This window comes from Ursus americanus, chromosome 33 (genome assembly GCF_024610735.1).
Source record: "Ursus americanus isolate L20-20 chromosome 33, mUrsAme1.1.p, whole genome shotgun sequence".
NCBI classification, from domain to species: Eukaryota; Metazoa; Chordata; class Mammalia; order Carnivora; family Ursidae; genus Ursus; species Ursus americanus.
The window spans coordinates 21,969,155-21,996,587 of record NC_142159.1 but is presented as its reverse complement, the minus strand read 5'-3'; the positions used below and the strand labels follow the sequence as shown (position 1 = coordinate 21,996,587).

At 54.0% G+C, this 27,433-nt stretch overlaps 1 protein-coding gene, 1 long non-coding RNA gene and 1 pseudogene across 2 annotated transcripts; 2 read left to right on the top strand and 1 right to left on the bottom strand.

Moving 5' to 3' along the window:
* The first annotated feature begins 637 nt into the window (after positions 1 to 637).
* Positions 638 to 8,401, top strand: MIIP (migration and invasion inhibitory protein). The gene is made up of 10 exons (XM_045777952.2): positions 638 to 767; positions 2,034 to 2,220; positions 2,462 to 2,797; positions 3,213 to 3,297; positions 5,486 to 5,594; positions 5,675 to 5,727; positions 6,427 to 6,556; positions 6,715 to 6,811; positions 7,766 to 7,900; positions 8,170 to 8,401. Exons 2-10 carry the CDS (start codon positions 2,098 to 2,100, stop codon positions 8,245 to 8,247), a joined length of 1,146 nt encoding a protein of 381 aa, XP_045633908.2. The 5' UTR covers positions 638 to 767; positions 2,034 to 2,097; the 3' UTR covers positions 8,248 to 8,401.
* Positions 8,402 to 10,606: 2,205 nt separating this feature from the next.
* Positions 10,607 to 18,078, top strand: LOC148107242 (uncharacterized). The gene is made up of 4 exons (XR_015722734.1): positions 10,607 to 14,823; positions 15,074 to 15,225; positions 16,688 to 16,784; positions 17,957 to 18,078. It is a non-coding gene; the product is annotated as an uncharacterized LOC148107242 (long non-coding RNA).
* Positions 18,079 to 24,405: 6,327 nt separating this feature from the next.
* On the bottom strand, positions 24,406 to 25,996 carry LOC123779620 (hsc70-interacting protein-like; annotated as a pseudogene).
* Positions 25,997 to 27,433: the final 1,437 nt, after the last annotated feature.

Below are 27,433 nucleotides of genomic sequence, written 5' to 3'. Positions count from 1 at the left end.
ATTACAGGAATTTTTTTTTTAAATTTTTTACTTATTTATGTGACAGAGAAACAGCCAGCGAGAGAGAAAACACAAGCAGGGGGAGTGGAAGAAGCAAAGCAGGCTCCTAGCCGAGGAGCCCGATGTGGGACTCGATCCCGGAACGCCAGGATCACGCCCTGAGCCGAAGGCAGACGCTTAACGACTGCGCTACCCAGGCGCCCCTGGATTACAGGAATTTGTCTTCCTGCTTAACCCAACTTCCTCTCCCTCTCCTCCAGGCAGGGATCCCTCTTCCTTCTTCTCTGCCTCCCAGTGCCTAGCACCGTGCCTCTTGGTACAAAGTAGGCACGATAAATACTGGAGAGAAAGTATGAAAGAATGGGTCTCCAGCCGCCCACTACCCCACTCCCACCCGGCCTCCCACAGAGGAATTCTGCGGCTTGGAAGCAGCTTCCGGTCCAGATTCTGAAACTGCCGCCGCCAAACCCCGCGTGGCCGGCGGCCCCGTCCTGACCAATCGGAGCTCGCCTTTCGGGGGGCACGCCCCATTCCTACAATCGACGACCAGTGCGTTGTCTCGGCAGTTGACCAGTCAGCTGTTGAGTCCCGCTGTTAGTCCCGCCTCAATGTTGAAACTGCCGCTTCAGAACGCGGAGTAACGTTAGCAGGAGCGCCCGGAGCCTCCCGCAATCTGACCAATTAGGGCGGCCGGATCGGGCCCCGCCCCCAGACGGCGAAGCGAAGGGTGGCCTGGGCGGAACTCCGGGCTTCCAGGCTTGCTGGTGGTGAGTGCGGGAGCGGCGGGATTGGAGCGGGTGGTGAGTGCGGGAGCGGCGGGATTGGCGTGGGGAGGAAGGACTCGGCGGGAGGTCCCCCACCCATGCGCCCCCGCGGAGCGTCCGGAGGCTGCGATGGGAAGAAAGGGGGAGGGTGAGCACACGGGCAGTTTTGCTGCCTCCGTTTCTCTTTTGAGAAGCTCTGACCCCGGGTCTTTCGGTCAGGTGAGGGCGGGGCCGGGACTCCCGGGTCGTGCGGGTCCGGCTGTTTGCCTCCCTCGTCTGCACCCTTCCCGCTCTCCCAGGGTCGTCTGTACCCGGGGACGGGGCTGGCGGCGGGGGGCAGTGTCCAATGTAGCCTGGCTTCCCTCGGCCTCGGCCCGTGGTGTGGGCGGTCCACCAGGTGACCAGTGTGGGTGGGGCGGGTGGGGGGGCCGGGCCGGCTTTCTGAGAGTAGGGTCTGACCTGACCCAGCGTTAAAACCGGCATGGTGCACAGTGAGGGAGACTGAGTTTCTGGGTGGAGCCTGGGCCTGGATCCCTGAGGGCATTAGGAAACCCCTTCCCCAGCCTGCAGAAATCCCTTCTGGGGGCATCGGTGTGTCTTTGAGCCTGGATCCCTGGGGGCAAAAGGCTGAGAGAGGAGGAGGAGAAGGCATTCCAGGCACCTCTCTGCTACAAGGGAGAGGCTGGAGTGACCATGGGTCTTGGAGCCAGATTCAGGTTCAAATCCTGGCTTTGTCACTTACTAGCGGTGTGACCTGGGGCAAGTTGGTTAACTCCTCGGAACTTTGGTTTCTTCATTTGTAAAAAGAAACAGAAGATGGAAGGGTGGGCAGGACAGAGGGAAGCTTCCCTTCAGAAGCCTGATCAGGGTTGGATTCACAAGTTATAATACTTTATATTTGTAGACTTGCCCGAATTGTGTTCTACTAATTAGACTAATTTCATAGTTAAGATTGTTAAAGGGGGATGGTTCCCTTTTGGGCGTGTAAGTAAACACACTGTGGCCAGTTTAATAATAGACATTTGTTGAGTGCTCACTGTGTACCAGGTACTATACTAAGGCTTAACGTGCATTACCTCGTTTAATCCCTACAGTAACCTCAGGGGGTCTGTTATCATCTCTGTTTGGCAGATGAGGAAACTGAGGCACAGAGTGATTAAATGACTTGCTTGAGGCTGCACAGTTAGGGAGCAGAGTGGGGATTCGAACCCAGGCCTCCGGCTTTACAGGGCAGCCTCCTTGGCTGGTGTCATGCTGTCTTCGCTTTAGGTAGAAGAGCTGGGCCTGGAACTCAGCCCGAGGGTACACTGCAGCCCAGGAGGACGCCACACGCATGCCTGGGATGGTGGAGACCAAGGATTTGGTACAGCTGCGGCAGCTCAACCTGGCGCTCCTGAGGCAGCTGTGGGTCGGGCAGGATGCCGTGCGGCGGTCAGTGGCCAAAGCAGCCTCAAAAGTGAGCACCCACCTTGAGAACCTGCAAGGGGGGCGTGGAGGGGGCTGCCTAACCAGGCAGGTCCCAGGCCTCGTGTGCAGCACGCCCAGTTTAGAGAAAGCTGAGGCCCAGCGAAGAAGGGTCTGGCTGGGAACACTGCAGAGGCTGGAGCAGGGATGAGGACTGAGGAACCAGGCCTAGTGCAGGCCAGCTGGGTGGGTGGCTGGGCCGCTCCCTGGGTGACCTGGCCTTTCTGTTCCAGTCAGCCCGGGACTCCAGCAGCAGTTATGACTCCCAGACATCATCGTCCCAGGAGACGTCTTTAATGGCCCTCAGAGCCTCCAGCCTACAGGACGCCCACCAGGCTGATCCCTGTGATATGTCCTGGCCTGGCGGGACCAGCTCTGAAGTGGTCTCTTTCCCATCTGCCAAGTACCGACACCAGGCGTCCCTGGGCTCACTGAGGCCCTGCTTGGCACCCTTACTGGCCATCTCAGACTCAAATGACCCAGAGCCTTCAGCAGAGCTGGACAGTCCAGGGCCTCAGGAGGCCCAGGCCCAGAGCTCTACCCGGGATCAACAAAGCAGGCTGTCCAAGGTAACAGGGGGGAATAGAACTTCCATGAACTTCAGTCTCCCTGTCTCACAAATGCAGTCATCGGCAGGCTCCCTTCAGGGTGGGGGGCTTCCTGGAGATACTTTGAGTCATGTCCAGCTCAGCCGAAGTGCTTAAAAAGTGGTCGTTGTTAGTTTCTCAGCGCTTTGGGAAGAAGATAATGAGCCCATTATACAGATGGGAAGACCAAGGCTCAGAGGCTACACTTGTTCAAAGTCACATGTAGAGGGGGCTTGGGGGCCAAACTCTTATCTTCCAACTCCCAAGCCCCTGGCTGAGCCCTGGGGCCCATGTTAGGGTATAAGTTAGGACATGGCCCCTTTCCTTCCCGCAAGGGGGGGCCTCCTTCAGGCTGGGCCTGCATGCCTAGCCCTTGCCCCTCTGTCTCCCTCCTCAGTCAAGAGTGACCCTCAGTGAGGAGTCTGCGTTGCCTGACACCAGCTGGCGCCTCAGACCATACTTGGGCTACGACTGGATTGCAGGTATGGCCCGCCTCCACGTGCCTGCCTGAACCCTCCTGGTGCGGAATGCATGAGTCAGAGCTGCCATCTTCTTTAGCATGTGTTGGTGCTGGGCCCCTGCAGAACTCCGTATGCATATCGTCTCTACGTCATACTGCCTATCTACCCCCCTACACCCCCACCGCCAGCAACCTGTGGCCTGGCTGGTCTCCCTATGGCTTCGTCTACCCCATTACTCTCCGTTTTTGACACGGCAGCCAGAGTGAATTTTTAAACATGGGAATCAGGGTACTTAACACTTAGAATAAAATCTAAAATCCTTCTCTAGACTTAGAGGTAAGACCTGGCCTCAGTTAGCTCTATGACGTGACCTCTGACTATCAGCCTCTGGCTCATCGCTCAGCCTTACGGGCCTCCTTGCTGGTCCTTGAACCTGCCACAGTCATGGCCACCTCAGGGCCTTTGCACTTGCTGTTCCGGCTGCCTGGATGCACTTCCCCAGGTTCACACCCTCTCGTTGCTTTTCATCATTGAGGGCCTAATGAGCATAATGTCATAGGGCCCCCGCCCCCCACATCCCTGCCTGTGGCATCAGTCATTTGTATGTTCTTTGTGTCATTGGTTCTCAGGAGTCGCCCCGTTTCCTTGCTTCTTAGCTGAGTTCTAGTAGAATGTAAGCTTCATTCGAACAGGGCCATAGACATCTTGCTGTATCTCCCGGAGCCTGCGCTTAGAGGCGTGTGACGCATCGTAGGCCCTCACACAACACTTGTCGAATGAGTGAGTGAATGGTCGGTCATAAGAAGTTGCTGCTGTTTGGCTCCCCACTTCACAAAGGGGGAACTGAGGCACAGAGAGGTGGAGTTCCTTCCTGAAGGCAGGTGCGCCTTGGGGTTGCAGGGGCCTAGCAGTGGTGGGGAAGCAGGCCCTGTCCCCAGGGTTTCCCGGCCTGTCAGCTCACTGCCTTGCTTCCCGTTTCTGGAAAGTGGAGGCGCCTGCCTCCTGCCCGCCTGTCCCTGTGCTCACGCTCCTTTCCAAGGGTGGACGAGCGCTCCCATCTCAGGCCTGTCCCTGCATTTGTGCGCTCTACCCTGTCCCCTCTGGGCTCCCGGAGGATTTGCTTCCTGCGAGTCTCCTTCCTCCTCGTTCCGTCCCAGCAGCATGTGAACACTGGCAAGGGTGCGGAGAACAGGTTTTAGGGAGCGCCTGTTACATGCGATGTTCTGTGAGCTTCCCTCGGCTTTACTCCTATCATCTCCTCTGCTCTTCACGGTGATCTGGTTAGGCTGGTGCTGCTGTTGTCCCCTGTCCCCGAGGACAGGTGAGAAGGCTGAGCTGCCCGCTCTGAGACACTTCACGAGTCTCACGTCTGCTCAGTGGTAAAGCTGCAACATGTTATTTCCTACCCCAATGAGATATTTCTCTATTTTATTTTATTTAAAGATTTTATTTATTTGAGAGAGAGAGAGAGAGAGCGCACAAGTGGGGGGAAGGGGCAGAGGGAGACGCAGGCTCCCCGCTGAGCAGGGAGCCCGACACACAGACATGGGACTCGATCCCAGGACCCCAAGATCATGACCTGAGCCGAAGGCAGACACTTCACCGACTGAGCCACCCAGGCGCCCCGCTCTCCTCTGTGTTTGTTTCTGGTCACTGCCTGTTTTCTCTGCTGTGCTGTAGAACAGAGCTCCTCGCAAGGGCTGTCTAGACTCGCTGTTTCCAGCTTCTCTCCTTCCCTTTTTCTCAGTTGGGCTTCAGCCCCTGCCACCCACCAACCCCGTCCTGTCAGCGGTGAGCTCTGTGTTGCGTGCTTCCCTGACTCGGCTCTCTTCCTGGCAGGTGTCACCACCTGATGCTGGGTCACAGGTTTCTTTGGTGACTAATTTGTCCCTTACCACCGTATTTGTAAGGCTCACGAGGGCAGGGCTTTGTCTAGTTCCCTCCTCTCTCCCTTGCACATAAAACTGTGGCCCCTAGGAGGGGCTCTGTAAGTATTTTTTGTCTTAATATTTTTTGCCCGGATGATAGGCTGTGCATGAGGGGAGACAGCACAGAGACAGGACCAACAGTCACTGTGAGTGGCGCGTCCCCTCCAGGTCTGTACAAGGCAGAGCGGGGGCAGAGCAGGTAGGCTGGAGTGCTGGGCCGAGTGCCCCCTAAGTCTCGGCCGGTGGCCACACAGCAGCTCCCGGTGCTTTGCCCACTCCAGGGTCTCTGGACAACAGCTCACCTGTCACCAGCAAGCCCGAGGCCTTCTTCTCGAAGCTACAGGATTTCCGGGAAGCCAACAAGGAGGAGTGTATCCACAGTGACCCTGAGTGAGCAGGGGTGGCCGAGGGGTGGGCAGGGCGGCTCAGGGACCCCATCGCCCAGCCTGCTCACCCCTTTCCCCTCACAGACCCCAGTTCCTAGGCCCGCGAGAGAGCAGTGGCGGGGAGGAAGACCATGAATGTGAGTGGAAATTCTCAGCAGGCACCCCGTGGCCTGGCCGAGTGAGGTCTCCGGAGCCTAGGGAGGCAGCTGGGGTGCTGGGGACGCAGGGAGGGGGACCTAGGGTCCAGACAGGGTGGGGCAAGCCTTGGGTGGGGGCTGGGGAGTGGCGGGGGAGCTGAGACCAGGCCTTGTGGGGTTCAGGGCCGGCCCTTTGTCACCCCAAGTCCCCCCTCCCCAGCTGCCTCCTTTCCTGTGCGCCCCCACTTCCGCTGCTCTGCGCCCTGGGGGGTGGAGGCGCTGCCTCAGTCCCGCGAGCACCTGAGCCTTGGCTTTGGGGTCGCATCTGCAGCATACGGTGCACACACGTGTGTACATCGTGTGTGAGGGCCGTGCACGTGAATGTACGTGTGTGCCTCCTGCGTGTGATGACCAGCGTAGGCGCGTGCGTGTGCGTTCACGGATGTGAGCGTATGAAGCCACGTTTCGTGTTTGCACACGTGCCGCTTACGGGTGTGAAGACGCCAGTGTGTGTGCGCGATGTGCGGGCGCACTGTGCGTCCTGCCGGAGCCGGCGGTGTGCTCAGCGCTGTCCCGGGGGCACACGTGCGTGTTTGTGTCCTGTGCGTGTCCCTCTGTACCAGCCTGTGCGGTGGGGGCGGGGGTCCAGGGATCTGGGGGCCCGGCTGAGAGGAGCTGCTGCTTCCCACGGCCCCGCAGGCGTGTACTGTTACCGCGTCAGCCGGCGCCTGTTTCTGGTGCCTTCGGATCCTGGCGCCCCCTGCCGCCTGTGCCGGACACCTCGGGACCAGAGGCGTCCTGAGACTCTGGTGGAGCCGGCGCAGGTCAGGTGAGTGGCCGGAGCAGGTAGGGCACCTCGGGGCAGCGGCGGCCGAGGAGTGGAGCTGGTCCTGAGGCCTGCTGGTCTTGCGGGAGGGCGGCGTGGGCCCCTGAGCCGCCGGCGGCACCCACAGCAGCACCTTCTCTGTCTGCTGCCCCCCCCCACAGGGTGAGCATCCCGCTGTCCGTCCTGGACCCCCCACATTGCTACCACATCCACCGGCGGAAGAGCTTCGACGCCTCCGACACGCTGGCCCTGCCCCGGGTGAGCAGCCGTGTGGGGCTGGGTGGGGTTGGGCTGGAGCCCAGGTCCCCAGGTGGGTCCCCAGGCCCAGAGAGGGACAGAGACTGTGCCAAGGCCACACCGCGAGGCTGGGCGCGAGGAAGGTGAGCACCCAGGTGTCCAGAGTTCGGGCTGGGCTGCTTCCATCCCCTGTGACTATGCTCGGTCCCTGGTCCTCACCCACCCCACGCTTCCAGGATAAGTGCCCCCGTGCTGGCATCATGCACACGCGCCTCGTTGATGGAGCTCTCGGGTGCTGTGTGCATAGTAGAAGGGTTACCTCATGGAGCTCTCACGGCAACCAAGACTGGGTCCTGTTGCCATCCCACTGTACAGATAAGCAGACTGAGGCAGAGGGAGGTGACTGGCCTCGGGTCAGCAGGTGGAAGAGTAAACCCAGGTCCTTTTGTTTCCTAGTGCCTCTCACGGAAACGTTCTTTGTGTCTCCTGGGTAAGGCGGGGTCTGTGGGGGCCCCACTCCCAGTTGAGGCTGGGGGAGCTGGGATTATGGGGAGGAGAAGGGATGCTGAGGAAAGTCGGTCTCATCTGTAAAATGGGTACAGCATACGGTCCTCTGACTGGTGGGTGAGTGGGGCACTTCCGTGAATCTACTTGTCAGGGGCGTGGGGCAGAGGCTGTCACACAGGAAGTGCTCTGTCAGTATCCACGGGCTTCCCTCCTGTCTCAGGCCAGGGGCCCAGGACCTGGGTCAGCAGGGAAAGGAAGGCCTAGGGTAACCCAGTAGATAGACACAGACCCCTGCCCTGGGGGAGCCTCAGTCTGCAGGGGATATCATGACTGTTTGAGGGGGGACAGAGCTTCAGCTAGGAGATGCTGGCAGTCCAAGGGGAGAGGCATAGCCCCCTCCCTAGGGTGCTTCCCATCAGAAAGGAGCCCTGCCACAGGCCAGGCGCCTTAACAGCTCGCTCTCCACAGCACTGCCTGCTGGGATGGGACATTCTCCCTCCGAAGTCCGAGAAAAGCTCAGCCCCCAAGAGCCTCGACCTCTGGTCCTGTGTGTCCTCCGAGGCCCAGCACCGGAAGCTGTCAGCTGCCAACCCTTCCCACCTGGTATGGTCCAGGGTGCCCCAGGAGGGACAGATGCCTTGGAGCAGGCCTGGGGGTGCAGATCGGAGCAGGGAGTACAGAGCCCAGAAGCATCTCTTGGCAGGGCCCCAGCCCCCCGGCCCACGGCACCCTCCCAGGCTCTTCCGCTCCCTGCCAGCTCCCCCACCCCACCCAGGAAGGTGACCCTGACTCTGATCCAGAAGGTGATGAGGTGGGAACTGAGGGTGACCTCTGAAGTGGCCCCCTCTGACACCTCCCCATTCACCATCCAGGCCCTGCCCACCAGGGTCCCAGCCTGTACCCCAATCTGGTCAGAACCGCAGCCATGCGCTCCCTGGCCGAAGCCCTGAGGACTGGCCACTTGGAGGAGGACGGAGCCCCTGCCGTCACCTGTAACCCCTCTCCTCTGTTACGGTGCCCACGACAAGGGAGGTGGACTTGGGCCCCAGCCTCGTAGTTGGGCAAGGGGATGGGGCCAGGCCTTTCTCCTTCCTGGGGACAGAGGTGGGGACTCCAGGCTTGGGGGGGGGGGGATTCTGTGACACGTTTGTAAATAAAGCTCAGTACTCTGTAGCTCCAGATGGCCTGTGTGCTGGGTCTAGCCTGCCGGTGTCCTCGGTGTCCAGGAGGCTCCCCTGGGGACAGACACATCTGACAACCTGCACTGGGCTGGGTGGACCCACGACCCTGGGTGTGGCTCTTTGTGCAGCTCCCAGCTCTGGGCAGGTGGCCTCCCGGGTGGGGGCTCTGGGCTCAGGGGCTCAGGCTGGCCCCCGTGGATGAGGCTGCAGCTGGGGACAGCAGGCAGTGAGTGAGTTCTCCCCTTCTTGGTCCCATTGACCGAGGCCCTCTCTGGAAGTCCCTGGGCCAGTGGTTCCTCCCCTGCCCTCTCTGGCCCAGCCCCAGGAGCCCCGGGTGATCAGAGCCGCAGCAGGCACAGACGGGGAAGCCGAGAGCCAGGCGGTGAGCTGGAGGCGGGGTTGGCAGAGGGCCCGGATCTCCCCTCCGGGGTTACCAGCCAGTGTCTGTCTTTCTCCTGATAGGTGGGACATTACAAAATTCCTGGTTTTGTAGGATAAAAATGGAATAAATGGGAGCCCGAAGCCCAGAGGAGGAACGTGGTTTTTCTGAGGTTTCTCAGCTCAGAGGGCTGGAACGAGGGTTGTGGTCTTCTGTGGGCTCCACGTGAGCCGTGATGCCGGGGAAGCTTGGTCCACCCACTGAGCACGGCTCACGTGTTAGGGTGGCGGGGGGGGGTGGTCTGCTGCGGTAGCTGCTGGACCCCCGGCTCTCAGGGCCTTCTGTGGGTTCCAGTTTCTCCACATCCACATCAGTGCTTATTTTCTGCTTTTTTGATGATAGCCATCCGAATGGGTGTGAGTGGGGATCTCATTGTGGTTTTGGTTTGTATTTCCCTGATGGTGGGTGACGGGGAACATTTTTTCTTGTGCTCGTAGGCCATTTGTACGTCTTCTTCGGAGAAACGTGTGTTCAAGTGCTCTGTTCATTTTTAAATCGGACTGTTTGGGTTTTTTTTTTTTTTTTTATGTTGTTCACATGTAATTTTAAGTCTTAGGGCCTGTGGGAGTCAGTGGTTTTGTTAGAAATTCTTTGGCCAGAGGGAAAAGAGAATCTGGAAATCTTCAGCCAAACAAAATTATGAATTTACAGCTGAGATCAGCTTAGAAGTTCGGCTGACCTAGAAAAGCAACAGTTTGAACAAGACAAATGTTTCCCATAAAAGTCTTGATGGCACTGCTGGGTCCATTAAAGCTTCAGGGTAAATGGTTTCTCTGGAAACACAATTCTTCTGAAAATGTAGGTTTCCCGCATTTACTTCCAGTCAGTCTTTTTTTTTTTTTTTTTTTTTTTTAAGATTTTGTTTATTCATTTGACAGAGAGAGAGACAGCCAGCGAGAGAGGGAACACAAGCAGGGGGAGTGGGAGAGGAAGAAGCAGGTTCCCAGCGGAGGAGCCTGATGCGGGGCTCGATCCCAGAACGCCGGGATCACGCCCTTAGCCGAAGGCAGACGCTTAACGACTGAGCCACCCAGGCGCCCCTCCAGTCAGTCTTATGTGCGAGAAACCACACCCATGGTCTGCAGACACTGTGACACCATTGACAGACTCACCCTTTGTCTGCCACCAGGAAAAATGGGTCTGATCTCCGATGCTCCCGCTGTGAGGTGGCGCTAATTTCAGGGATGTTAAAATGTGAAAGAATTTGCATTTTAGAATGAGACACAAAGTCTTTTTTAATTTAATTTTTAAAATTTTTTTAAAAGATTTTATTTATTTATTTGAGAGACAGAGGGAGAGGGAGAGGCAGGGAGCCTGACGTGGAGCTCGATCCCAGGACCCCGGGGATCATGACCTGAGTCGGAAGCAGACACACTTAACTAACTGAGCTAGCCAGGCACCCCATTTTTTTTTTAATTTTAAATTAATTAATCTATTTATTTATTTGAGAGAGAGAGCATGCACAAGTGGGGGAACAGTAGGTAGAGGGAGAAGGAGAAGCAGACTGGCCGCTGAGCAAGGAGCCAGACATGGGGCTCCATCCCAGAACCCCAGGATCATGACCTAAGCTGAAGGCAGACACTTAACCAACTGAGCCACCCAGGTGCTCTGAGACACAAAAAGTCTTAAGCCTAAGGACTCCCCGACTTTCTATGAACTGACTTCTGGGTTCCCCCTGGCTGTCTCAGTCGTGGTCTCCACGGTGGCTTCCTTGGGGGCCTTCAGGAACAGTCGGCTGGGGTGGGAAGACTTAACCGGATCTTTGCTGCTGGTGTGCTTGTCAGCGTTTCAGGGAGGCTGAGGAGGACTCGGCCCTGGGCTGCCGTCCTGCCCACGCTGCCTCTGCTGAGCTGTTCCGGATGACCGCTTCCATCTGGGGAAACAGGCTTCTTCAAACTTAAGGGTCCCCAAGAGTGAAGGTCACAGGCAGAGACCCCTGGACAGAGTTTCATGTCTCCTAGGCCAGCTTCACGCAGCCTGCAGCCCGTCCCCACCGCTGTCCTGCCGCCCCAGCTACCTGCACGCCATTCCATGTTCTTCGAGGCCCCTCCCTCCCCCTCACTTAGGATTGTCCAGATCTGTTCCTGTCCGCAACCTTCACCCCCTCCAGCTCCTACTTAACCGTCCACATCTCAGCTGCTGTGCCCTTAGATGCACCCCGCCCCGTCACACGCTTCCCTTCCCCGCACTTGTCCACATCGGCCCTTACAGGTTATTAAGTGCCTGATCTCGAGCTCCCTTACTTCGCCTCTCTCTGCTGCTAGAATGTAATAGCTTCGCGCGAGCAGAGAGAGTCTTTTTTCTTAGTTAGAGTTTTTTTCTCTTGTTTTCTCAAAAGTAGTGGCTAACCTGTATTCAGGATTTGGCGTTTTCCTCCCCCTTGGTTTCTCACGAGGGTGATAAGAGGAGGCTTTAATTCCCCTGAGCCAAAGGACGCCTGTGTTTGCGCACACGCACTGATACATTGTTTCTCCCCACTCCTGCAAATGAATAGCGTTCTTTCTTTGTTCCCCCTCCAAGGATGTGACCTAAATTCCAAAGGAAAAAAGCAAGATAACCTACTTCTTCCCAAAATGATGTCGTATGTTAGTCACTTAGAAATAAGAACAGGGACGCCTGGTGGGTTCAGTTGGTGCAGCGCATGACTCTCGATCTCAGGGTGGTGTTCGAGCCCCACGCTGGGGTGGAGATTACTTAAACTTAGAAACAAAACATGGGGTCTGACCTCTGTTGCCCGTATCGCGGCGTAGACACACGAACTCAGATGGGCTATTCGTTACCTACATGCTCGCTCATGCGCCATGTGTGCGTCGAGCTCCTACCGTGTGCCAGGCACTGTTTGGGGCTCCACAGAGTAGCAGTGAACCAGGCAACAGGGAGAGCAGGGTCCTGCCCCCCTGAGCCCCCACACAGGAGAAGTCGACACTGTAAGTTGTCGGGGTGTGGTGAGCACTGACCCCTGCTCCCCTCTCCCGCCCCTCAGAGCAAGCCTCCAGCCTGCCGAAGCTTTCTTCTGGGTCTTAAACCTGCTGGCTGCCCTTGGCCTCCGGGTCTTGATCCACGCTGCTCCTTCTGCCCAGAGCTGTCTTCTTACCACTGGACACCTACTCAAGCCTCAGCTTCCACATCCGCTCTCAGAGGCCTTCCCTGCTCCCACAGAACGGGGTGCAGCCCCCTGAGCCCGAGGCCCCCTCTGATTATCTGCCAGAGCCCCCTCACACTCAACAGTAAGATGCTTGGGGGCAGGAGCCGGGCCCAGACTCGTCCTCGGCTCTAGCCTACAGTAGCGCGTGGCATATGGTAGGGGTCCAGTAGGTAGATGGCGGGGCAGTGATTGAATCGATGAGCCCCTAGGTCTTGGGGAGTCAGAGGCCACACAGCTCTGGGACTGAAGTGTGTGTGTCTCGGGAGTTTGGCTCTGCCGGGTGAGCGAGAACGGTCACTGGTTTTTCAGTAGGTCATGTTGTCATGCGTCTCCAGCAGATCATGAGGGTCTGGCCTCCTGGGAGGGGGTGTGGGGACGGACCCTCCATCCTGGACCTTCCTACACCTTTCAGCAGCTGTGAGTCCCAGTCCCTGGTGTGTAGATGGGGAGCGCACGGAGGAATGAACGCTAGCCGGCCTCCCAAGGGAGCCTTCCAACTTCCTGGATGGCAACTGGGAGATGCTTCTGTTCTTTGGGAAGTTGAGCGGCCACTCCATTCCCACTTCTCTGTCCTCATGGAGGTAGACCATGTGTGGCCCAGAAGACAACAAAATGCTGGATTTTCCAGAATTAGATCCCCCTGTGCCGTTTGGACTCGGCATTCTGATGTTCTGGGAATTTACATTTGGTGCAATGAAAGTTTCTACTGGGCATCCCAAGTGAGAGATCGGGGTTCAGACCCTCCCCGTGCTGTTCGGCAACTTCCTGACTGTGACCTTGGGCGTGTCACCTAACTCCTGCAGCTTGGCTTGACCCTCTGTCAAGGGTGACAATACCAGCGGGAGGTGGGGAGGCTTACCCTAACTGGTAAGGCACAACTGTTGTCATCAGCTGTTCAAGCCCCCCGCCCCATCCCGTCATAAGATCAGTGCTGTCTGGACCGGGCACAGTGCCCTGCCCTCCCTGAATTCATGCTTCCTCGGCACACCTTCCCCGGGGAGGAGGAGCTATGGAGTATGAGTAAATGGGGTTAAAGCCTTGCTCCCCCAGTTGCTCTGGGGGGCTGTTGCTGAGAGCAGGTGGCTGGCGGAGCAGTCCTGTCATTGGGCTCTGCCCACAGCGAGGAGGACGGGTGGCAGGGTCAGCCACAGGACTGTGGGTGACCAGGGCCTTCCCCACGACTAGCGTCTCAGGTATGTGAGGGCGGTTGGCTAGGCTGTGCAGGAAGTCCTGAGGGGAAGCCAGCCTCCACGGGACCGTGCTGTGGCCAGCGGGGGTGGCATGAGGTTGGGCCTCACTGGACGCCCAGTGGTGGCTTGGGTGGCCTTTGGGGACATCCCCCTGTCGTGGCACTGGGCTGAGCCCTGACCGCAAGTTACTCTGGCTGGAAGTGGGCTTCTCTCTCCATCCCCAGAAGCCCCCGGCAGTCCTCTCTGCCTTCTGGCAGGGCAGCCCAGAGCGTCCAGGCACTGTAGGCTCCGGCTCCCAAGGGGAAGGGACAGTTCTCAGCCAGCCAGGGCTGCGGACCCATGGGATCTCAGCTGGAAAAGAAGGGGAGAGGAAAGACTGAGAATTTCCCAGATCTCAGAGATGGTATGCGGGGGATCTTGCCTGCCCTCAGGGCTGGGGGAGTCAGAAAACCCCAGCTCAGAGGGCAACCCCTCCTTCCCACTCCCAACAAATTCCGGCAGCCTTCCCGATCCCGTCTGCTGGGAGAGGAAGGAGCAGCTCGAGAGAACACCCTCCCGTGTCGGCGGGGTCCGTGCCAGCTAAGGGGACAGAGCACGGGGCCTGGAGCCTTAGGCCTGGGGTTCAGGGCAAGTCAGTGGGCCCCGGAGCCCCAGCTTCCTCATGTAGGATGGGCATTCTCATGCTGCCTCCTTCTGAGCGTGCTTTGAGGACTGACCGAGATGCTAAGTTAATGAGATTCACAGTGTGGCAGCGGGCACTCAGTAAGAACTTACTCAACGTCAGCTCCTGTGACCGAAAACGGGGGCCAGTATGTGTCCTGCAAGGTCGGGGGCCTGTCTCTGGGGAGGTCTACCCCACCAGGCCTCAAACACAGTAAGGAATGAGGGAGGGAAGGGGAAAGTGCTAGGTAATTTCTCCGGTAAATGGTTCGTAAAGGGCCCTGCCTGGCCCCGTGTCCTTGCCGCAGTGGCCCCCCCATTGGCCTGCATGCCTGGGACAGCTGGGTGGCCGGCTGAGAACAACATGGTTGGGCTGACCCAAGGCCTGGAAACCACTCAGGCCCTTCCAGGAATCCTTGGGTCAGAATTCGGGGTGCGGGGCAGGGTGACACAGCATAAGAAGAGAGCGGCTGTGGGCGTGAGGTGACGCAAGCCTCCATCCATCTCCTTCAGTGATGAGCCTTTCTCCTGTCTTCCCTTCAGGAACTGTTGTCCAGACTTTTCCTTGGTCTCCGTGCCTGGCCCCACGCACTCCCTGCCCCACCCCCTCCCCAACTCTGGAAGCCATCCCTCCCTGGGCCACCTTGTTGGCCTTCATCTCCCCATGTCTCTTGACCAGGGCCAGGTGGGCTCATCGGATCTTCTCCCCTTGCTGGGCTGGGGCTTTCTGAGGGTCAGGGGTCCCTGGGAGCTGCTCATCCTTGTTGGTCCCAGCTTGTCAGTACACTTGGAGGACATGGTGGCCACCAGCATCGGGAAGAGCCAGGATCACCCCTGGGTCCACAAAGTGGGTTCACTGGTGGCCCCAAAGACGTATCTTCCCAGAACCTCAGAATGTGGCCTTATTTGGGGTAAGGGTCTTTGCTGATATAATGAAGGTAAGGTTCTTGAGATGAGATCATCCTGGATGAGGGAGGGCCTTAACTGCAGGGGTGGGTGTCCTTGTAAGAGAAAAGGCAGCACACAGACACATGGGGGGGGGGGGAATGTGACAATGGGGGGGGGGGGAGACTGGAGTGACCCCTGTACAAGCTGAGGAGCCCAGGATTGCTGGTGGCCACCAGGAGCTGGGAGAGGGGCCCAGAACAAATTCTCTCTCAGAGCCTCCAGAAAGAACCAACCCTGTGGCACCTTGATTTTGGACTTCTGGCCTCCAGACCCATGAGCGAATCCATCTCAGTTGCTTCAGGTCACCCCGTCTGTGGTGACCATGGCTGCCCTGGAAAACCAACATGGTTCCCGAGGAGCTGGCGGTGAGTGAGGCCCGGCCCTTGTGCTGGGCGGGCCCTCGTGGCGGCTGCTCACAGGCAAGCTCCCGGCCACGGCTGGGTTCTTCACTTCAGGAATTGATTTGTGTGGGAAAGCAAAAGCCTCAGTGTGACGGGCTGAGCGCACCCCCACCCCCATTTGAATGCTGAGACTGTAACCCCAGCACCTCAGAAGGTAACCGAATTAGGAGATAAGGTCTTTGAAAAGATGATGAAGTTCTTTACAATTCGGCGTGACCGGTGTCCTTCTAAAAAGGGGAAATTTGGACTCAGAGAGGCCCACGCTCGGAGGAGAGGCCTTGTGAGGACACGGCAAGATGGCCACCTCCACGCCACGGACAGGGACCTCAGAGGGAGCCACCCCCCTCGGCCTCGGACTTGCAGCCTCCAGACTCTGACACAACACACTTGTGGGTGTAAACCACACGGTGTGTGGCGCTTGGGGAGCGCGGCCCTGGCACACTGATCCCCCTGGGGCACACTCCCCCTCCCCCCCCCACACACACTCGGCATCTTCCCATGTGCGTGTGTGCGCGCGCGTACACACACACACACACACACACACACACACACACGTGCTGCAGGAGGCCCTGTCATTGTCACTGTGGCCCCAACACTTAGTCATTTAACAACCCACAGGTTTGCGTTGCTTTCATGGAAGCCAACGCTTGGCTTTTCTTTTGCCGAGAGCTTCTCACTCAATTTCTCTCGGTCTCACTTTTCATTCTGACTGGGAAGGATTTTTTTTCAGTCTCTCTCTCTTGTGGTTTTGACTGCGCCCCTGGCTGCAGCTCGGACCCCACACCTCAGGGCTTAGCTCTTGCCTCTCCGATGTGTCCACTGTGGGGGGGCTGGGCTCTGCTTGCCACCCCAGCTGCCCAGCCGTTTGCAAAGTGGAAGGTGGGGGAGGGAGGAGTGCGGGGGAAGGACGTGTGTGGGTGAGAAGTGAGCTCACAGCGGGGCTGGGGTTGTAGACCGACCCCAAGGGCACGAGAGCGTGTCATGCACCTCGTCAGCTGGGAGTTTCTGTGAGCAGTTCGAGAAGTGTTGGGGCACAGAGAATCCTGACGTGGTAGCTAGAGCCCCTTCAGGGACTTGGGGTCACCAGCTGATCACAGAGCTTTCCCTGGGGAGGGGGTGCTGACACCTGCTTGGCCCAGCTGTGCTGCCCCTCCCCCCGCCACCGGGCTTGGGGTTCTCCACCCCCTTCCTTCAGCCGCCCTCCAGTGCAGCTCTGGCATTGCTCACTCGGAGTTGTTAAGCATGGAAAGTCTTAGAACCATCCTTGAGAGAAAGCAGCCCCTTCCTGCTTTGAGACTCCTCAGACCGCAAATCCCATGACTCCCCTCTTCCTTTCCAGATTATTTGGGGCTGGGGGAGGGGCCACAGAGAGGGGTTGTTCATCACTGGAATAGCACAAAATTGTGGGGTTTTTTTCTTCTTTCAGATGTGACATTGGACAGCCTCTCAACTCAGTCTCGTATCCATGGCTATTGTCATGCCTGCCTTGTGGGATACGGGGAAGAATGAACAAGCCCACGTGGGTAAGGACTGTTACAGACTGAGTTGGGTTCCCCCCAAAATCCGTATGTTGAGGCCCTAACCCCCAACGTGACTGCATGTGAAGACAGAGCCTCTAGGGAAGTAAGGTTAAATGAGGTCCTCAGAGTCCCAATCCAACAGGGGGTCTTAAAGGAAAAGGACACCAGGCTGTGCACACCCAGGAACAAGGTCGTGTGGGGACCCCGAGAAGGCGCTGTCTGCAAGCCGAGGAGTGAGGCCTCAGGAGAACCCACCCGTGCTCACAGGGATCTTGGGCTCCCAGCCTCCGGGACTGGGAGAAGTCTAAGTGTGTGACCTTGAAGCTCCCCCCCCCCCCCAGTCTGTGGGAGTCTGTTACCACAGCAACAGCGGGCTGCTGGAGGGGCTCCCTTGATGCCCGGCAGGCACACAGCCCCCCCACCCCTCGGTACCTGGGAGTGGATATTGTTGTGGGGAGGTCATTCTCCCTGCTGTCCCTACACATCTTAGGTCAGCTTTTGTCCTGGCGCATCTGTTGGCACAGCCCACAGCCGTGGGACCTCACGCCTGTCTCCCTGTGGGTCAGAGAACGGGTCATAAAAATAATGTTACTTTGGGGCAAAGGATGAGTCTTAGGAGATGGGGCGGGGTGTCTCCTAAACCATGAACCAGACAACCGTTTGCTCAGCACTCACCTGGGCGGGTGCCTCATCACCTGCGGGACTTGAGGGCCAGGGGACCATTCAAACACGAGGCTCAGGCCGCCCGCGCCGCGGAGAGTAGCAAGCCATTTAAAAGCCCTCTGGGCTCCTTGTCTCTAGCAACTGAATCAACGGAAGGCCGGCAGTCCAGACTGTCGGACAATTATTATTACTAACTCAGGGGGGCTGCCTTATATCGATAAATACTTATGGTGCCAAGTCCGGGCGGGGGGGAGGCATTGAAGAAATTAGGCAAAACTCCCTGTCCTTGGGGGAGCTTGCCTTCCAGTGGGGGTCCCGAGACTGCTCCCGCCTGGAACCCAGGGGCCCCGGGGGCCTGCAGGGAGACTGGGGGCCTCCCGTGTTCTAGATGGTCACACATTTGCATATTTACAATAGATCCCTGTCTTTGTAGTAGCTGGGCAATGAATATTCTAGAGCTTCCTGTGGTCCAGCTCTACAGGAAGACTTATCAGCTCCTTTCATCTTGGCAGGGCCCTGTGAAGTGGGGGAAGCCGGTCGGGGAGGTTAACCAGCTCGAGCCAGCTTGCTCAGCTGGGGCAGGGACAGCGGCAATTTGAACCCAGCTTTGTCTGACTTGCCCAAACTGTTTTTTTTTTTTAAACGACACCTCCAATATTCAATTTTATTAACGCAACGGTATTTTTTGTTTTGTTTTGTTTTGTTTTTTTGTTTTTAATTTGCAGCACAGATCACATGAGAGAGTTTTCTGCGTGCTGTTCATTTTACTGAGTCCGGAGAAGGTGACAGGGACGCAGCTGCTGCAAGGAAAAGCTGCCTTGGCCCCTGGGCTCTTGCAGGGCTGAGCTCCCACACAGGGGCCCCGGGGGCTGAGCTCTGCCTGACCTGGTCATTTTGAAATCAGGGGCCCCTCCTGGGAAGGATGCAGGCTGAGGAGAGCTGCTAGGCAGGCTTAAAAATCAGGGCTTGAGATGACTCATCTGTGGCTATTTATTACCGACCTACATTTCTCGGTCTGATTGGGCTGCTCGAGGGCCAAGCCTCCTTCTTTCTGGGTGCTGACTAAGCAACCCAGGGTCCTGCCCGCCTATGGCCTCATCTGGAGCTCACTCTCCTCGCCCTCAGCAACACGCGGGCCCCGTGGGGCCGCTGGAAGTTCCCCCTAACTGCCCTCACTGAGGTCTTCCCAGCAGCCCCACTCTCTGTGGGTTCCTGTTCTTTCTCCCCACAGTTCTCAGCTTCTTTGTCATCTCCTCAGGGAAGCCCTCTCTGACCACCACGCCCACCCTGTCGCGATCTGCTTAGGTGGCCTGTAGAGAGCAAGATGGAGTCACTCATGCCAAGCAGGGGCCTGTGTCAAGCAATGTCCCCGGCAGTGAAGGGGGCTGCAGCTGCCAGATCTCACTGAGACCCACACCAGCTGAGGACGCTCCAGAACTGATAACCAACAGAAGCAGACCGGGTCTGCAGGGGCCCGAGACGGATTCAACCCCTTTAGAAAGGGGAGGAGGTTTGCAGCAAACTGCACGACCCCTCTCGGTCTGATGGCCTCAAGAAGGCAGCCGCACCCAAGGCTCTGCCCGATGGATCTCCGAACAGAACCGAGAGCCTTCCCCGCTTGGACATAAGCAGCAGTGAGTGCCGAGAGCTGCCCCAGGCCGGACCGAGGCCTCAGCTCAAGCGGGCGCCCACAGCTTGACTTCGCGTCTGGTTCGTTACCTTCCTACGCCCTCTGCTCTCCAGTTTGTTATGTGGCTTGTCTTGTGTTCTGCTCGTGTGCCCTGTGAGAAGCCAAGTTAATCAGGAGGTGAAATGTCATTGACTTTGGAATCCTGGACCTGCTTCCTAATTATGTTACCCCTGCTTTATGATTGAATAAAGGCCACATCGTGGAAAGACACGGCTCGTGAGTGCGCGTTGACCGCGGGCTCGGGACGGTTGGCGGGCCTGCAGGATTCCATGTCATTGACTCACCGTGTGTTAGAAAATTTAGAAGAATCCGAAAAGAGTGCTAGAATCTTGCTTGAATTGCTGGTAACGGAACTAAAAATAATAAATTGGGGAACAAATCGATATGAATATAGACTTTGCAGGCACCTCACTGGGGTGGGCAGGGGAAGCCGAGACGGGCTCTCTGCAGGGAGCAGTCGCAGCGGAGGCCCCTCCAGGGCTCACCCCTTTGCATGCCAGGCAGGAGGTGGAACTAGCTAGAGTCGAGACCATGGGAGATTGCCTCGGAAAGGCACTCGGAGGGCTAAGAAAGTTAACCGATTTGGGAGAATTGCAAAGATACAAGCCACTGCTGGCCAAATGAATCTGTAACTTGGCAGAAAGACACAAACAAAAACTGTGGACAAATCTGTACAAATATCCTAGCTATCCGTGGAAAATAGAGCTCTGTGTAGTTAAGAAATTGTATACAGCAGCTGCTAGCTTACAAAAAAGGAAGATGTGGGCACTAGTTAAATGCCTAAGAAAGATGGTGAAGAGGGCCAAGAGGCCTGACACCAGACTTTGTGTAGAAGACCCCCATCCTAGGACCCAGGAGACTATGATCACCCCTGGTGGGGGAGGGTTATCAAAGCAAACCTAGAGGCACCTGGGTGGCTTGGTGGTTAAGTGTCTGCCTTTGGCTCAGGTCCTGATTCTGGGAGTCCGCATCAGGCTCCTTGCTCAGCGGCAAGTCTGCTTCTCCCTCTGCCTCCTGTTCCCCCTGCTCTTCTCTCTCTCTCTCTCTCTCTGTCAAATAAATAAATAAATTTTAAGAAAGAGGGAGAGAGAGGAGCAGGAATACTGACAAAGGGAACAAGGGAAATTTACTAAAACTTCTTTTACAAAAACTCGAGGACCTGGGGTGGATAGGCCGGGCCACCAAAACCAGGGATAACAGGTCATATATGCAAGTAGCACTAAGAATAGGAAAAGCAATAGTAACAGACACATTTTTAGTAGCTACAGGATCCCAAATATCATTATTCAAGAGAGGGGTGCCTGGCTGGCTCAGTCAGTGGAGTGCATGACTCGATCTAGGGCTTGCGAGTTCGAGCCCCACAGTGGGCATAGAGATTACTAAAAATAAACTAAAAAAAAAAAAAAAAAAAGATCTACTAAAGGAAAAACTATAAACGTTGAAGAATTAGGAGGAAAAATAGCCAAGGGAATACCATAGAAATAGGAGTGTTAAGATGCGATAGAGAACCCCTAGGACGTAGACTTGTGGCTGCCGTGCTGTTAGAAAATACCATAGGAATGGATCTAATCCCCAAATTATGTGAGGAATGAATGCCATGAAAAAGAAATAAAAAATATGAAGGCAATCATTAGGGGCTCCTGGGTAGCTCAGTCCGTTGAGCGTCCGACTCTTGGTTTCAGCTCAGGTCATGATCTCGGGGTCATGGGATCGAGCCCTGCATGGGGCTCCACATTCAGTGGGGAGTCTGTTTGAGATTCTCCTTCTCCCTCTGCCCCTCCCCCGTCTCATGTGCAAGCTCTCTCTCTCAAATAAGCAAATTAAAAAAAAAAAAAAAGCAACCTTAGCACCAGTAAAGATAGACCCCCATAGAGTATCTTTTGCTAAACAATGCCCATTAAAAGGGGGACATAAGGAAATAACAGAAAAGATCATGGGATTATTATAAAAGGTGTAATCATTCAGGGATGTCATCCAGTTTTAATTGTCCCATATGGCCAGTGTTGAAATCTAGTGGACAATATAGGCTAACGGTGAATTGTAGGAATCTAAATAAAACATCACCAAAATTAATGGGGGCGTTGCCTGACACAGAAGAAGTAATTAATAAGATAACTAGTTATAATGGAAAATATTATATGACTATAGATGCGACAGACATGTTCTTTGCAATACCTATTACAGGGGAAAGCCAGAATGCACCACACTCTCATGGGAAGGAAAACAAGATCAATTTGTAAGGCTGTCCCCGGGATATTTAAATAACCCAGTATTAGCACACACTATACCGTCCACTCGCACAGATCCATCCTGGGACAAATCTCTAGTAATATCTTACACTGATGACATAATAATGACAGATAATTACAACGAGCCGTCCCGACAAGAAAAGGAAGGGCTAACCCAGCATCTAAGGGAAGAGGGATGGACTGTTAATGACGAGAAAACATCAGGTCCGGACACCCACTGCAAATTTCTAGGAATTCAGTGCTCTCCGGAAGGAAGGAAGGAAGGAAGGAAGGAAGGAAGGAAGGAAGGAAGGAAGGAAGGAAGGAAGGAAAGGAAGGAAGGAAGGAAGGAAGGAAGGAAGGAAGGAAGGAAGGAAGGAAGGAAGGAAACAGATAAAGTAATAGATAAAATACAAGCAATGGGACCACCTGAAGATAAGACAGAGGCACAAAGACTTATAGGCTTATTTCGCTTTCAGAGACAGCACTATGCCGTACTTAAATGTAATTTTAAAGCCCATATATAAAATAACTACAAAAGCATAGGATTTTGAATGGATAGAACAACAACTGGCATTAGATACATTGAAAGATTTTATTACAACATTTCAAGGGCACCTGGCTGGCTCAGTAGGTGGAGCATGTGACTCTCGATTTCAAGGTTGTGGGTTCGAGCCCCAAGTTGGGTGTAGACATTAGCTAGAATAAAATCTTAAAAAAATTTAAAAAATATGTACTATCCAGAACCAGGAGAACCATTAAGAATAGAAATACTGATGAGCGGGGGTGCCCTGGCTGGCTCAGTCGGTGAAGCATGCGACTGTTGATCTCGGGGTCGTGAGTTCGAGCCCCACATTGGATGTAGAGATTACTTAAAAATAAACTCTTAATAAATAAGTAAAAATAAGACAGGACAAGGAAGGATGGAGACACACGTTGCCACGAAAAATCTCAAAAAGAGATAGGGATGGAAAATGGGAGTTACCTAAAATACCACCATTGAAATTAAAAAAGAAAGGAGACCAATATCACATAAATAAGGAAACAACAGAAGTTCTAAAACCCCACCTATAATTATGGAAATACATAAACAGAAAGGACCTGTAGGAACACACGCCTCGTATCAATGGGTCACGGAAAGAAATCTTCAGGTTACTTGGCAGGATATACAAAGAGCATCATGAGGATGTGTCCCATGTGAGCAGAGGATCGAGAAATACAGGTACACTGCACCCATAGACACATGCAAGCCCGCCACGTTTAATTCTACGACACAAATAGATGCTTTAGGGGAGCCTGGCTGGCTCAGTCAGCGGAGCATGCGACTCTTGATCTCAGGGTCGTGAGTTCAAGCCCCACGTTGGGTGTAGTGATTACTTAAATAAATAGTTCTTTTAAAAAAAACCAACCAGAAATAGGTTTTATGGGACCGTTAAACCACAGCTATCAAGAGAAGCACGCCACCATGGCGCACACATATACAGGATGAGGGATAGCGACGGCTGCCTCTAGCCCTTCCGCTCCTAGCCCTTCCGCCCCTGCAACAGTAAGAGCTCTAGAGTCATGGGCTGCTCGCTTTGGAGCTCCAGTAATAGTTGAAAGTGATCAGGGAACTCATCTCACAGCCGTCTCAGTTAAAAAGCTCTGTGGTCAATGGGACTGCCGTTGGAATGACCATCTAGCGGCAGCCCTATGGCGGTGGGATATATAGAGAGATTTAATGGATTATTCAAAACAGAATTATGATTGGTAGAAAAACAAGGGGGTTTCCAACGGGCCCTGGATGTAGCTTGCTTTTTGCTAAATCAGAGACAGATTCCAACAAGATGGTCCCCAGAAGATGTTAAACACTCCTGTCGTATAGGAAAAAGGGAGGTAACAGTAGACACACGTAGACTTCCACATAAAGGAGCCACAAAACTAAAGGACAATTCTACACGTCACCGGCTATTATCACTCATGGGCACAGACACTCTCATTGGACCACAGTGCACAAAGGACAGTTGCAGCTTAAGAGAACCCAGGACCCTTCTCCTATGGACGTACTTTAAGAATAACTGGAGGAAAATTACATACTGCGGAGGCCTCAGATTACAGAGCAGAAAACTGCTATATATTCTCGTACCCTACTCACTTTGCACTTGTCACTATAGGACAAGTCACATACACGCACATTCACACAATCAATTAGGGTACGAAAATGCAGTGTCGACCTTGTTTCCTGCCAACGACGCTGCTGGGTGAAATTTTCCTTATAATTGCCAATATTCTCCTGATTTTTTCAAAAACATGTATTTGTTTGTTTGAGAGAGAGCACAAGTTGGGGGAGGACCAGCGGGAGACGGAGAAGCAGGCTTCGTGCTGAGCAGGGAGTCCAACACTTGACTGGATCCCAAGACCCCGGGATCATGACCTGAGCCGAACACAAATGCTTCAGCAACTAAGCCACCCAGGAGCCCCTTTTTTTCTGATTTTTTAAAAAATATTTTATTTTTAAGTAATCTCCATACCCAACATGGGGCTTGAACTCACGACCCCAAGATCAAGAGTCGCACACTCCACCAACTGAGTCAGTCAGGCACCCCCTGATTTTCTTTTTTATTGAACCAGATCTCCAACTCAAACTTTATCTGTTTAAATGTTATATTTGCCTCCCTCTCATAGACCTTTATTTCACTCACTCTGAGCAATCAATTTCCCACACTGAAGTGTCTTCCTTGCCCAATTAATGCAAAGGAAAAACACTGAAATGATTGGTAAAGAAAAATGTAGGGATTCACACATCCTCTTAATTTGTTTTTTTGATATTTTTAGGGTTTAAAAAGTGTTGAAAGTGTGTAATTCCTAGGAGGAGGACGTTATCTGAATGGGTACCCCGGTGACAAAGCTCTGTAGACTGTATCAGCTGCGTGTGGGGCAGAGGGGTGGGGATTCTCCTCCTGGCACCCCCGTTTTCTCCATGAGAGGTCGGCTGGTGTGTATGACTGTGACATCTATTAGGTGACCAAAGCTGCTCTTCCTTCAGCAAGGGCTTTAATTGTCTTTATTTGTCAGAGGGCATTATGCTTGACCTCCAAAATTTGGCTGACACTTTCCTCATGAGAGTCATAGCCTTTGAGTTGGTCTGATATTTTGATGTCTTTGCTGGGTTCTGAGCCACATCCTGGAAAGCCACCATCACTTCTGGAGCTTGTCTGGCTGCGAGAACCTCTGGATCACTATGCATTTCGGAATTTCGGAATTTCGTTGAGCCCAGGCATTCCTGCCCTTCCAGGCACGCCCCCACCCCCACCCCCAGGAGAATTACTAGGCATTTCCCCCAGGAAAGCCACCTGGGACTGGCTTCTTCCCCCCCACTCTGGGCTCTCTCAGGTTCTCCCAGAGCCTTCTTAACCCTTTCTATTCTTTCTTTGAGCTCTCGCTCTTCACATTTTTGCTCACACTTTCTCTGATGTTCGGCAATTTTCTGCGCCCTCGGTTGGACCTCTTTCAGCACGCGCTAGCATCTTCCTCATAACCCAGTTTACAGGCGAGGGCGAGACCCTGTGCCACTTCTTCCCAACGGCACAGAAGTCTGTGTGCTTTTCCCCTCACCACTTGCAAGGCTGCATCAGGACGTATTTCAGTAGCTCTGTCACAGTCTCGGATGGCAGCTCTTGGCTTCTGTAATTTCACGAAGACGCAGGCTCTCTTGGCATACAGAACAGCCAAGCGAGGATCCAGCTCCTTGGCAACCGTGAACAAGTCAGTGGTTTTCTGTAGCTCACCGTCCTTCAGGGCATCAACGACAGCCACTTTTTTATCATCCGTCTGAGCCATCATTTCCTCGATCATCTCTAGACCGTCATCTCCCGTTTCTTAAGGGGCGTCAGCATCTGGTTCAATCACAGCTTCACTGTCAATTTCTAGATCACTTTCCTCACTTGATGGTTCGTCTGTATGTTTTCCTTTGCCTTCTCCCTGTTTTTTTTTTTTTTCTTCCTTGATAATGTCTTTTGATTTAGTTTTAGGAGTAGCAGGTGCTCTCCGCCTGCTCCTGCGGGAGTGATGCTTGGCTCCCACGTACACATTTTCACAGAAACTCGCGCACTGTGCTTGGCGGGGGGTGGTCTGTGGTCCAGACGTGGCAGGAGGTGGTGGGGTGGGCAGAGGTTGTGGCCCCCTTCCAGGCACGGGTGCTAGCTGAGCGCGACCGTGACCATGTGGAAGGGGGCGGCTGCTGGGAGCTCTCCTGATTTTTTTGTCTTTTTGAATTAACCGGATACTTCACCGACTGCCACAACAGAAATGGCCACACTGGTAACAGGTCCCAACCACTGTGTAGAAAATTAGCTAATTACACCATCTGCGCAATTAATACAGCATTGAAAGAATAAGGTTTTTCACATAAAGGGAGAAAGAGAGACACACCAAACACCAGACCCAGCCATGCCAGACCTCCCAGAATCTTCTGACAGCAATCTAGATTTGGCACAGATAACGTGGGAGGACGATCCAGAAATTGCCTGCTGGTTGAAGCAGCCTGGGAAGGTCCCTCAGATTTTTCAGAAGGTGCATCGGATGACGACACCTGGCCACAACAGGTACGTGGCGGTTGGTTTGAGCGCCAAGATGTCCTCACTCTCACGAGGCATGCTCATTTTAAGGATTGCTTCTTGACTGAACTAGCCGCAGCACTAGGAGCCTTAAGACTACTGGAAGTCTCAAACAGAGGACTTGTTGGCTTTCGATGTACTATTGTCACTGGATACAAGGCTTGATTAATCAGAGAGATAACGGAGGACGTTATTTTAGGCTACAAACATACCCACTTGTACCCCACGATTGCCAAAATTTGGTGGCTGGTCTTATGTATGTATGATAACCATCACTTCAGCCAACATTCTGATGAGCTCAGAAGATAAAAAAAAGACCTTAGCTCCTGAATACAGTGTAACATTCCCTCCACCACAAAACCAGCCCGTGCCTGAACTCAGTTTTTCAATCAAGTCCCAACCATACCAGGATTGCCTGAACGAGTACCAGGCTGTATTTCCAACAATAATCTCTTTCCAGAGCTAATTACATGTGCACTGAATTCTACTAGAGCTCGGAAAGTGGCTTTTAGGGGCGCCTGGGTGGCTCAGTCGTTAAGCGTCTGCCTTTGGCTCTGGGATCGAGCCCCGCATTAGGCTCCTCTGCTGGGAGTCTGCTTCTTCCTCTCTCACTCCCCCTGCCTGTGTTCCCTCTCTCACTGGCTGTCTCTCTCTCTGTCAAATAAATAAATAAAATCTTAAAAAAAAAAAAAAAGAAAGTGGCTTTTAGACACTTTTGCCCTTAGAGTGGTGATGGTCAGCTTTGCCAACACAATTTTTAATCTAGCTTACAAACTGCACACCTTCATCGAGCCACAGATAGATAGCACGAACCACACGCTAGATGACTAGGGATAAAATACGACAGAATGTGAAAGACCAGACTTATGTTCATTCAATGAAGACATTAATAACATCTCAAACCAATATGCCATTCACATTATAAACAAGAATATTTTAACTGAAAACATGGAATCAATCACATCCATTAAATTTAAAAATATTAGTACCATCCCATGTAATCTCACCACACAAACATGTGTGCCCAACGTGGAGTCATACACCGCAGGCTACCCAGACAGCACATGCCCTGAATTTTATAATAACCTCATACAAATCTTTTGTCAACGCGTGGTATGAATTTTGGTACCAACCAGGCATGGAACAAGAGAATATATGTAAGGAATATGACTATCCTGAAAATATTACTAGTACTGATCCTTATGATGAATATCTTCAAAGCACCGCTACTGCTAAACCCTCATTATATCCTTTTCCACACTTTACCCCATCCCTAGAAAAAGCTCCAATGCCAACAGGATGCCCAAAGGATGACAACATTATATCCACAAATGAAAATGATACATATTATAATTTCAACTTGACAGATGTTTCAGACTTTCCATTTTTGGGCAATTTTTGCGTGAGACATAGGGATACACCATGTGATATTTGGTATGCCAAAGCTTCATCAGCTTACTTAAGACCTGAAGAATT